Genomic DNA, 12,224 nt, shown 5'->3' on the forward strand with positions numbered 1-12,224 from the left:
TACAAATTTTCTTCTCGCATGAAAATAAGCGTCAATAAGCTCGGATCGGCTCCGCTCGGCATCAGCGCTCACTCTGCTCGCACCCTTAGATTGCAGAAGAAGTTTATTTGCGATTGAAACCAATACATTAAAAAAAAGCCCTTAACAAAAAAAAAAAAAAAAAATTATTTGTATTGTTATTGGTCCTAAAATAAATACTCAGACAAAAATTTGGATTTTTTGGACGGCGCAATAAAAAGATGTATTGAAAGGGTTAAAAATACTTTCGTTTCGCTTAATACCTCCGTCGCTTGAATGCTGCGCCACCTACAGTTGCATTGAAAATTCATGAACTTGCAAGTACATATGGCAGCACGGCACGCATATGGTTTTTGTTTTGTTTGTTAATTTGCAATTTTTCTCCAATCAGCTGAGTGCTTTGCATTCACTTTATAGAAACTTTAGAACGCAAAATTTCCAAAGAGATTTTATACAAATCGTAAGCAAAATAAAGAGAGTAAATTTCAGTCCAATGTGTTTGAGATGAGTTTTTTACTTGAGCTGATACAAGCTTTTATACAGAAGATGCTTGCACTTTTATCGTTTGGCCAGAAGACAATTACCAACTCCTTGAGTATATACATAAAAACAAATACTGGTCGCACACTCTCTGTGAATTTAGAACCGCAATGGGACATAAAGAATGTGAAGGAAATTGTAGCACCGCAATTGGGCCTGCAGCCGGAAGAAGTAAAAATCATCTTCGCTGGGAAAGAACTCAGTGACGCAACAACCATACAAGTAAATACTAGTTCAACAATTTTAAGTAAACGCTAAAGTGCGATATTTATAGGAATGCGATTTGGGTCAGCAAAGCATTTTACATGCAATACGTACTCGGCCGCTACCAGCACGACAACGTTTGCAATCAACGGTAATGGAGGAGGAACCTCAGGATGCTACTGGCGGCACAGCTACACCGACTGGCAGAGCGACGCCTTCGCTCTCAGAAGAGCCGTCGAAGCCATTATGTGAGACATTGGTCGATCTGCAGTTACTAAGCGATGAGCGCATCAACATTAATGAACAAGGTGAGTCAAGTAATATTACATAAATTACATGCATACATACATACACGTGATATTTTATTTAAACCTTACAAAAATTGCATTTCAGATCGGCTACGCACAAAGGCGCATTTTTATGTTCACTGCTCCCAATGCAACAAGCTTTGCAAAGGTAAGCTGCGTGTGCGCTGCTCGCTCTGCAAAGGTGGTGCATTTACGGTGCATCGTGATCCCGCATGCTGGGATGACGTGTTGAAACCACGACGTATAACTGGTCATTGTGAGAGCCAGGAAGTGGCTTGTTTCGATAACGCTACAGGTGGTCCGCCATACACTGAATTCTATTTCAAATGCGGCGAACATGTGTCGGGTGGGGAGAAAGATTTTGCTGCGCCACTGAATTTAATAAAAATCAATATTAAAGATGTGCCTTGCTTGGCATGCACAGATGTCAGGTGAGTGTATGCTTTTTGCCAATACTTATGACTTGGAATTACCACGTTACTGCGTTTTTTTAAGTGAAACTGTGCTAGTGTTCCCCTGTGAATCCAAACACGTTACCTGCATTGACTGCTTTGAGCAATATTGTCGCTCGCGTTTGTCTGAGCGACAATTCATGCCACATCCTGATATAGGCTATACGTTGGCATGTCCGGCGGGTTGCGAAAATTCTTTCATTGAGGAAATACACCATTTCAAGCTTTTGTCCAGCGAAGAATATGCGCGTTATCAGCGTTTTGCAACCGAGGAATATGTGCTGCAAGCTGGCGGCGTTTTGTGTCCACAGCCTGGCTGTGGTATGGGATTATTAGTCGAACCAGATTGCAAAAAAGTCACCTGCCAAAATGGTTGTGGTGTAGGTGCTTTAATCGAATTGCATGAATGAATTTGTGATACAATTTTTCAATTGCAGTATGTCTTCTGTCGCAATTGCTTACAAGGCTATCACATAGGGGACTGCTTACCCGAAGGCACGAGCACGAATGCGAGCGGTTCTTGTGAATACGCTGTCGATCCCAATGTAAGTGTAAATCCAATTAAATGAGTGCACTAATATTTCTAATAATAAAAATTCTGCATGTAATATAATATTTAACATAGCGCGCTGCTGAGGCTCGTTGGGACGAAGCGAGTAAGGTGACAATCAAAGTTATGACAAAACCGTGCCCGAAATGCCGCACACCGACCGAGCGTGATGGCGGATGTATGCATATGGTGTGCACACGCGCTGGATGCGCTTTCGAATGGTGCTGGATTTGTCAAACCGAGTGGACCAGAGACTGCATGGGTGCGCATTGGTTTGGCTGAAAGTGTGGGGAAACGTATATACAATTTATTGCTGTTATATTTTGATTACGAAAGCTTATTTTTATAAAGGTGTATGTGTATACTATGTAAAGTTGACATTGTTAAAGTTTAAAATTGACAAAATACGCGTTTAAGAACAAATGCAATATAAATCAGAGTGTTTATCGAGAACTACTGTTACTGGTTTCAAATGTAATGAAAAGGAATTATTAGTAAAACAGAACTTGGTTACGAAAATGTAAACGCACGAGTGCGTTTAGGTCAGCAACTCCACGCACCACGCGCAAGTTTTATCTTTCCATTGAACCTACTAGAGAAAGTTGTAGTTGGCAGATATTTTGGCATTTATTATTTTTTGAAAATTACTTACTTGGCATGGTGAATTGAAATTTCAATAGCTTGCACATAAGCTTTGACTTTTTGTGCTATTCATTGCTATTCAAATACCTTATGATCAAAAAGTACGGGGAAGGTGATGTTGAGTGGCTTCGATTACCAAGGCGTAGTGCACCATGAGTACCTTCCATCGGGCCAGACAGTCAATAAAGAATATTATTTAGCCGTTTTGAAGCGTTTGAGAGATGCTGTACGTCGCAAACGGCCGGAAATGTGGATCTTGCATGATGATAACGCGCCATCGCACCGAGCCCAAATTGTGCTGGATTATTCGACCAAACACCAAGTAAATACCATCGTGCAAGCACCGTATTCACCCGATATGGCCACGTGCGACTTCTTTTTATTTCCCAAGTTGAAGTTACCACTTCGTGCAAGGAGATTTCCGTCGATAGAGGAGATCAAAGAGAATGCGACGGAGGAGCTGAAGGTCATCCCTTTGTCGGCCTACTGAGTTAAACGTTGGCACATGTGTGTTGCTTCAGACGGGTCATATTTTGAAGGAGATAAAATAAATTTACCTGAAATTTAACTCTGTTTTGTTTTATTTAAACATTACCGTTACTTTCTGTTCATAGGGTACACACATTTTAATTTTTGTTTTAAATTGCAAAAGGCACGAAAGGCATTGTGAAATAGTAAATATTGTTACAAAGATAAGCGTTAGTTGCTCTTTTACAAATGCTCTATTCTTTTTATTCATGTTTGTACATTTAATCAATACAAATGTCCGTATACAAGCGCTGGCGTCTAGGGGGACAACAAAGAAAACAACAGCAAATTACATGTGCGTATTATTGTACCGCACACTACCAGCAGCAATTTTAAGAGTTCAGTTGGAGAAACTGCGTGCTGTCGTTTCTTTCATTTGCTATCACAGGGCGTATGAGCAACATTTTGCAAGCGCCAATATTGCATTACTCATACCACCTGTAATACCGCAATACAAATTCTTCCATATGGCAGACGTAAGCTAAAAGAAATTGTGAGTCGTGTAAGAAAAATATAAAAATTTGTTAATTAACTTACATATTTGTTTAATAATTGTAATTTGTTTAATATTTTATTGCTTTTGAAATTTTTATTTTTTATTGTTTCAAAAGTCGACCTCCGCTTACATACACTCATATCCACTGTACGCCCTTCCTCTCCTTGCGTTACTTTACGTCTGGTTGGTTTTTTTTTTTTTGTTTCAAACCTCTCTCATTTAATTGATTTTTGCCATTTACAACCACTTTTAAAGGCTAAATGCTCTCTGTTTTTGTTTTGATTTGGTTTTGTACATTTTCGTAATCATTTTACCCATTTCCGCTTTTCGCTGTTGTTGTGGTTGCTGCTATTGATAGCAGCGGCCAATGTTACGAAAATGCGTGCTAAGCGTACAGGGTGAATTGAACACGTTTTTACTTTATTGGTACACCCCCTATGATTTCACAACTGTAAAGAGTATTTCTCTCTCTCTTATTACTTTAGCTCTTTCTTCCCTGTTATCATCCAGCCTTCAACTCGTGCTCACGCTAGGGGTCTTTGTGCGTTGGCAAATCGTTAGGCCGTCGTGTTTACACAATCGTTATCGGTGGTTTTACTGCGAAATCGCGCCATACACAAATCAGCTCATACTGTTGGAGCGAGTTTTTTTTTGCATGAGTGATTATACCATACTTGACAGTGTCTTGTTTACATGGAAAATATTGACATGAAAAATATCGTCGTAGCCGCTACATACAAATTCCAATATGATTCTATTATTAAGTTCTTGGTAAAAATCCGAATAACTCCTGAATCGTCGTTGGTCTCTCTTGGCTCATTCACTTCTTGACTGAATATTTATTATGATGCCAGCGAAGAACTTTTTAGTAACTAAGATGGAGGGCATTTTATTAATTGCTTTTATTCAGGCTACTAACATCACATTTTAAGTAATTTTTTCTGTAAACCAGGAATCTCAGTTGAAGGACTTGGCTTCACTTGGTGTCCAACTGGCGCCGGTTAGCACGAGAAAGAAACTACTGGGGCGCTTTGTTAAACTCGGCAAAAATCGCTTAAGCGTTTATGGCGCCAATTAAGAAGAAGAAGAAGTAATGTTGTTGTTGTAGCAGCATAAACATTCCCCATACTTACATACGGGGAATGCTGCTGGAGTGGACGTCCTTGACCGGATATATATCCGGGTCGTTTCGGTAACGTAGAACCGACTGTCGTGGAAACGTTCTGCTGCTACAACAAGAAGAAGCAATCTCAGTTGCATGGAAGTAGGATATTTTCAAATCCTAACGTAGAGTATCCCAGCGATTTGTGGAATTTATTCCCGCCACCTTCGTTAAAGCACAAAAAAAAAAGATGGAGATCCACGAAAAACCCGTTCCCAAGTCAGTCGGTTCCACTTTACCAGTATGAATTTATATCTGGCCAATGGCTGTTACACCAGCAGCATACGCATAAATATATGATGAATGTTTACGTTGCAACAACAACAATAAAAATCAATAAAAGCTATAGGGAAAAGGTTTTTAGAGGTGTGGCCAAGATCAGACCGTTAATCGGATCTCAGCGAATTTGAAAGAACCGGCTGATGGGCCGACGTAACCGGGTTCATTACAATGGTTTGCTTATGAAAACAACTGAGATTGTAATGGTGATACACTATGATTTAATGGGGGAATACGTGTGAAATGAGCGGTCAGAATTCTACTGCCGATGGGACAATCCCACGTTTTTTTAAATAGGCAGGAGTAGGATGATTAGGAGGTGATGATTATTTTCCTAATATTTTTCCTGAAATTTAATCTCCAGATAGTGGAGGATGTGTGGAGAGCGAGCGTCAATAGAGAGGCAACTAAAAGTTATGTGCTCTGTAGCCTATTTCCTCTATGGCTTAAGGGGTTATATGACATACGTCCAGAATTTTCAAAAAATCGATTTTTTTCGATATTACGAAAGTATAATATCTTAGGAATATACTGTGAAATTTTCATGCGAAAGTTCCCAATATTGCATAGAGCTTCTACAGCCCATTAACTAGGTAGAGAGCGGTCCGCGTGCTCCTATACCTCAAACTTTGAACTCGTTTTGCTCGAAACTACTTTTTCCGGCACGATCTGCATGATAACTCAGACAGTCTAAGTAGTTTTTGATGCGGTGTTTTTTTTCAATATTCGAAAGTGTTTTCTCTATAGATTTGATTTTAGATATTTTTAATATAAAATTTTATAAACATAATTAAAAGTTGACATTTATGACGTAAAACGCATAATTTTTTTTAAGTGCCGTAAATTGCAAAATTTTTCGAAATTCAAAAATGCGGCTCGACAGACTATAACTACAACTTTATTTTACAAGCATGAAATTTTTGCAGATCCATCAACATTTCAGGGAGAAATGATGCAGACCGTTGAGCAACTTCTTTTTTATTGTACTTTGGCTCACGAGATTTTTCATATACTAATTTTTGCAAAGAAAAATTAAAATACATTTTTTTATAAAGTTTAAGTACTAATACAAAATGTATACAAGTTTTTTATAATTATTTCTATTGTTTCCCCTTCTAAAAACAACTGTTCTTTTAGCGCATTTTTGGCGCTGCTGGACGTAAGTAACCTAATACCCTCTATTCTAGTCAAGAAATTTGAAAAAATCGAAATTTTTATTTTCAAAATTCGATAGTTTAAGTATTCAAAAATATCTCCCTAAAAGTATTTTTCAAAATTCGAATTATTTTCGAAGTTACAACTATTTTAGTGACACGACAGCTAGACTGGTTTGAGCGGACGGTGAACTTCAAACGTGTTTTCCTCGAAACTACTTCTTTCGATACGGTCGACACGATATCTCAAGTTCTAATCAACCGATTTGCTTGAAGTTTATCATGATTATTCTTTAAATATATCTCTATCGCATGACGCACGAAAAATTGGAAATTTTAATTTTTTAATATGTGTAAACAATTCGAAAAAGATTAAAGATGAGGGAAAAATCTACTTAAATTTTTGAGTAGCCGCCATTTTATGAAAAAAATTTTTCCCCTTTTTTCTGCGTCATACGATAATGACATTCATATTAATTGAGAATCTTTTTTTTTTTTCAAATGACCACAAGGGTAGAAATCGTGACGACGAGGACACTGCCTTTTGTTTTCCCCTTCCACTTCAAGGACGCATAATTCCATGAATTTTTTTTTTTTTTAATTCATTTTGTGTGCTCTTAATATATAAATAAATAAATGATAAAAAAGTGGATAGCAAAAATATCAATAGCTTTTTTTTATTCACCGTCAAAAAATGATCGAAGTTCGGGCCTCTAGACTAGAATACCCCCTTAAACGCAGTTTACGTCTAACTACAGATAAACTTCGGTAGTTTCAATAGTAGTTTTTTTCTATCAACGAAGTTAAGTCAATTATTGGTCTAGCAGCTGGTCTGTAAGAAAATAAAGCTGCTTGATGTTTCCGAAGCTTAAGGGAGCTCTCATCTACAGTTAGGTTTAAGTTAGATTATATTTGTTCGGTTAAATTATTTGAGTATTTGTGGATTACGAACGGTGACTAATTTGCCTGCAGTTAAATTTTGCTTTTAAGTTATTTGTCTTGACCGTAAACTGCAAAAATTGAAAATATTAATTTTATAGTTTTGACGCCGTATGCATCAATCGATTCAAAGTAATTTGCAGAATACCTCAAAGGCTTAAATTAAAATGAAATAGTGCGTTCCACACCACATTCCACCGTGCAAAATGAAAATTCGATTGGCGCTTCTCAGCGCTATTGCATATTTTTTGGTGTGTGCGCGTATTGGTGCTTTGCCCAATATCCTCGCCGCCGACGCATAACGACCAACTGAGCGACACGAATGTCTAAATCGTGCGCAACGGTGTGCCCCATTAGAGCTGTGCGGTCGATGCCTGCATTTAGGGTGCTGCCCAATATTTGTGTATATCTACATATATGTATGTATGCATGGTGCATATGTATGTATGTGTGTGGGTATATTGATGGCGTGGTGTATGTTGAGTGTGGCAGCCATCAGCAGCCAGCTAGCCGGGCCGCCAAGCTTTGAGCCAGTCTTCATAGCGCTTTTGAAAACAACGGTCGCACTTTGGTGAATAAAAACGGACGCATTTCTTTTATTTCTCCTTTACTTGATGTGCTAGGTGCTACACAGGCTACCTAACTCAGTGACCGTGGGTGTGTGTGTGTGAATTAATAAAAGTTACTCGGTGTTGTTGTTTTCGGTGTTATTTGACTTCCTGGTCTCATCTGTGCATGGGTGTGGATCGAAAATTTTACAGTTATTTGCAGGAGTTGGGGAAACATAAGGCACTTCGATCGCGCGCTGTGTTAGTTTGCTCTTGGCAATTGAGCACAAAATGCGTTTACACATACATACATACGAGCCTGTGTGCATATGTACTATGTTGATGTAACTTATATTCATATATAACGGTTTTGAATTTGAAAATTTTACAAAGTAAACATTAATATTCGAAATCAATAGCCATTGTGAAAATTGTGTACATAGCATAAAGTCACAAATAGGCATTTAAAGTTAATCGAAGTGGAGAAAAGTGAAATACGAGCCATTGCAAAAATTTTAAAAAAGGTAAACATACGTTTTTAATTAATTATGAAATATTATTAATTTTTAATTAATATTCAATTGGTTGTGCTATACAAACGCAGCTTGACTTATTTTTTGTATGAAACATTAAATACAAAGAGTATCAGAAAGACTTTCAGACCTAAAATTTCAAGGCTTTTATGGCTTTATTTATTTATAGGTGACATTTTTTTCGTTGCTTCCAGACAAAAGTTTAGTGAATTTCCACTTATTCTTACAAACTTTATTTCACTACACACTTTTGCTTTTGGATTAACCTTAAAAGTTGCAAAGTGACATCTTTTCAAACGCCTTTGGGCGGCGGGCAGTTAACAGTTTGGCGGACAACACCTTTTTACTTCCATTTAACGTCAGATTCGCCCGCGAGCATAGTTTGCACAGGGAGAAAAGTTGCCATGCGAAATGCAAGCCACGCATTCACATAATTACATATACATACATATATACATGGATATGTACATACACACATATATACATACATACATACATACATGTGTGCGCATATGTAAGTATGTATGATAGATGGCTGTGCTGTTTCCCTCCTGAACTGATAAGTACGAGGTGGCGCAAAATTAACCACCCAATTTCATTTTTGAATAACTTTTTTATTACATAAAAAAAAAAAAATGATTCTGAGTGATGGAAATCTTTATTTTGACTTTTAAGCACTCCATTGCTTGTACGAGGTGTGTTCAAAAAATAGGAGGAATTTTCATTTTTCTCAAAAAATATTTATTTATTCATCAATTTCTATTTTATCTTCTTCAAAGTAGCCTCCCTAGGCTATAATACACTTGTGCCAGCGTTTTTTCGAATCCTCGAAGTAGTTCTGATATGCACTTTTTGGTATGTCCTTGAGTTTCCTCAGCGATTCGGTTTTCATCGCCTCAATCGTCGCCAAACGCCGTCCTTTCACGGGTCTCTTCAATCTTGGGAACAGGAAAAAGTTGCAGATAGCCAAATCTGGTGAATACGGTGGCTAAGACATGATAACGGTGTTGTTTTTGGCCAAATAATCTCTCACAAGCAAAGATGAGTGAGCAGGTGCATTATCATGCACAATTCCGGACATTCTTTTTTGTATTGTTCACGCAAACTTCAAGGTAATACTCTACATTTCCCGTATGATCTTATAATAAGAACTCCTGATGCACTACATCTTGGTAATCGAAGAAAACAGTGAGCAAAACCTTGACATATGATCGAACTTGGCGTGCGGTTTTTGGTCTTGGCTCTCCTGGACTCTTCCCCAAAGAGGATTGGGCTTTGGTTTTGATGTCAAAACCATATACCCATGATTCGTCACCAGTTATGACCCTTTTAAGCAATCTTGGATCATCGTTGACGTCATTCAACAATTCCTGAGCGATGCTCATGCGACGTTGTTTTTGGTCAAAATTCAGCAATTTTGGAACGAACTTCGCTGCCACACGCTTCAAGCGCAAAATTTTCTCAAAGATTGCCGGGCATGAGTCAACCGATATCCCGATATGCCGACATCCTCAGCAACTTGCCTAATTATGATTCGACGAATCTCCATAACAATTTTCTTCACTTTCGCAACATTTTCATCCGTTATTGATGTGCCAGACTGAGCGTCATCATTCACATCTTCTCGACCTTCTGTGAAAAGCTTGTACCACTTGCAAACATTTTTTTGACTCTGAGTTTTCTCACTAAAAACCATGAATATCTCTTCGGGACGAGTGTACCAACATAAAAAATAATAATAATCGAAAGCCGAATGTACGTAGCCCGCGAAATTTGAAAATTCAGCTTATTTTTTTAAAACACCTCATATGCTTGTACTGGGTCGCCCATATTCGACGGACCCGACGGATTTCGATGACTCTTTGGGCTCATTCCAGTCGACGAGGCTTGTCCGCAGGCAACAATCTTTGCGTCAATTGAATCTTATACGGGAATAAATGCAAATCGATGTGGATAATTCGTTGTAAAGTGATCCGAGCAATGCCCAACTGCTAAGAACGGCGATTTTGGGATGTCCTTGGCGACGTCTCAACACTGGCCCGTACAAGAGCAATAATTTCATCCGATCGCCTTGGTCGTACCTTTTGTACAAACGTTTAATGGTGTTCTTAGAAGGCGCACTTTTCACATTATTTAATTTTTTATACGCACGTTGAGTTTTCACAATTGACTTCTTTTGTTGAATGTAAATTTCAACAATTTGGGAGCGCATGCGTGGCGTGTACTGTTCCATAGTAAAAATCAGCTTAGACTGACGCTTCCAACGCGGTATGTCATTAAGCGATCTGACGTATCTGTCAAAAGATACAGGGTTGCCAGATGGGTCCGTCGAATACGCGCAACCCTGTATACTGCGTTTCTTTAGTTCACAAGTGCCAGCCACTATATGAACAAACTTTTTCTATCATTTTGTTGTTTCATGCACGGAGATTCGAACCCATGTACTCCCGAGTGGTTGTCACGCACGAACTCAATCGGCTAGGGCGGTCGCTTTTTCTGCTTTGCGTGTACATAGTAAACCTCTATGAGTTTGGAATTTACGTGCGAAGCTATTTGAATTCAGTGATAGGGGTTTATTTATTTGTTGAGGTAAAAATTAGTCAACAAAACCAAATTGTGTTAAGGGTCAAAAGGGTCAGTTTGGGTGACCTACCTATCTTCGCTTCCACGAACTTATAACTTTTGTGTGAACGCATCAGATCCTGCAACGCGAACACACACACGAACGCGCACTATTTGTATGGGAAAAAGAAAAGGGCTGTTTATGGGTTTTCCCGGAAATTATTCGAAATTTTCTCGCCGTAAAAACCATCCTTGGATTTCAAGGAACATTTAAAAAAAGAATTGTTAAGATTGGTTCGTGCGTTGTTGAGTTATGCGCTTACCGACACATTTTGCGATTCATTTTTATATTATAGATTTGAGTATGTGGGCTGACATACCTGGTTCTTTCCATGAACGACATTGACTCTCGTTTCAAATTTTCCAGGCCTTTACTTCATGCCAGGTTTTAGGCAAAACTGCTGCTGCACGTACTGCAATCAGATTGAGAGGTTCGGCCTGCTGTTTCGACCTCACCTTCGGATACTCAAGTGTCCTTATAAACTTTTGGTTCATCCCCCTGTTGACGGATCAATGTACACCGTCGTTTAGCCCAAGCGGAATATTCTCCACTCACATTCTATCAAGCAAGGAGTGGACGCATATAAATATTTACTCCGATAGCCAAGTGGCAATTAGGGCCTTTGGCTCATTGATGGTGCATTCGAAAGTGGTCTGAAAATGTCTGGCTTTAGACTTTCGATTGCATCCGAGACATAAGGCTCATCTGGGTTCCTGGTCATAGCGACATTGCATGAAATTGTGAGCCGGATGAGATGGCCAGACAAGAGTCCTGTGCGAGTATTTCTCTTCGAAAGGAGAGGATAGAGACCACATGGGACCCCATCTTGGCCAATGCAGAGGTGCAGAGGAAGGTGGTGTGCGCCGGCGCATTGTCGTGATGAAGGGTCCAATTGTTGACGAGGGGGGGCCGAACCCGGGCGACGCGGCTTTTCAGCCGAAGGAGCACTTCTTTGTAAAATGCCGCGTTTACAGTGTTTCCTGGAGGTACAAACTCCTTATGGACGATGTCTCGATAGTCGAAAAAGATGATCAGCATGGTTTTCACCTTGGATTTCGACATGCGCGCCTTCTTGGGTCGTGGCGACTGGCCTTCCTTGAACGACTTGTGGCACCGTTTTATCTGGGCATTGGACAGAGATTGATCCCCGTAAGCCTCCTTGAGTAGCCCAATGGTTTCGGTACTCGTTTTGTTTAGCTTTACGCGAAATTTGATCGAGTAACGTTGCTCCAACCATCGCTGCATTTT

At 39.2% G+C, this 12,224-nt stretch overlaps 1 protein-coding gene across 2 annotated transcripts; it reads left to right on the top strand.

Annotated features, from left to right (window-relative positions):
- Positions 1-370: 370 nt before the first annotated feature.
- Positions 371-2,529, top strand: LOC128860566 (E3 ubiquitin-protein ligase parkin). Of its 2 annotated transcripts, XM_054098163.1 has the most exons (7): positions 371-496; positions 562-780; positions 833-1,070; positions 1,156-1,501; positions 1,566-1,902; positions 1,960-2,067; positions 2,148-2,529. In XM_054098163.1, the coding sequence occupies exons 2-7, from the start codon at positions 565-567 to the stop codon at positions 2,352-2,354; spliced, it is 1,452 nt and encodes a 483-aa protein (XP_053954138.1). In that variant the 5' UTR covers positions 371-496; positions 562-564; the 3' UTR covers positions 2,355-2,529. The 2 variants fall into 2 exon arrangements, with proteins under 2 accessions (XP_053954138.1, XP_053954139.1); XM_054098164.1 differs by having other exon boundaries at positions 372-780.
- The last annotated feature ends 9,695 nt before the right edge of the window (positions 2,530-12,224 follow it).

Source organism: Anastrepha ludens, chromosome 4, assembly GCF_028408465.1.
Source record: "Anastrepha ludens isolate Willacy chromosome 4, idAnaLude1.1, whole genome shotgun sequence".
NCBI classification, from domain to species: domain Eukaryota; kingdom Metazoa; phylum Arthropoda; class Insecta; order Diptera; family Tephritidae; genus Anastrepha; species Anastrepha ludens.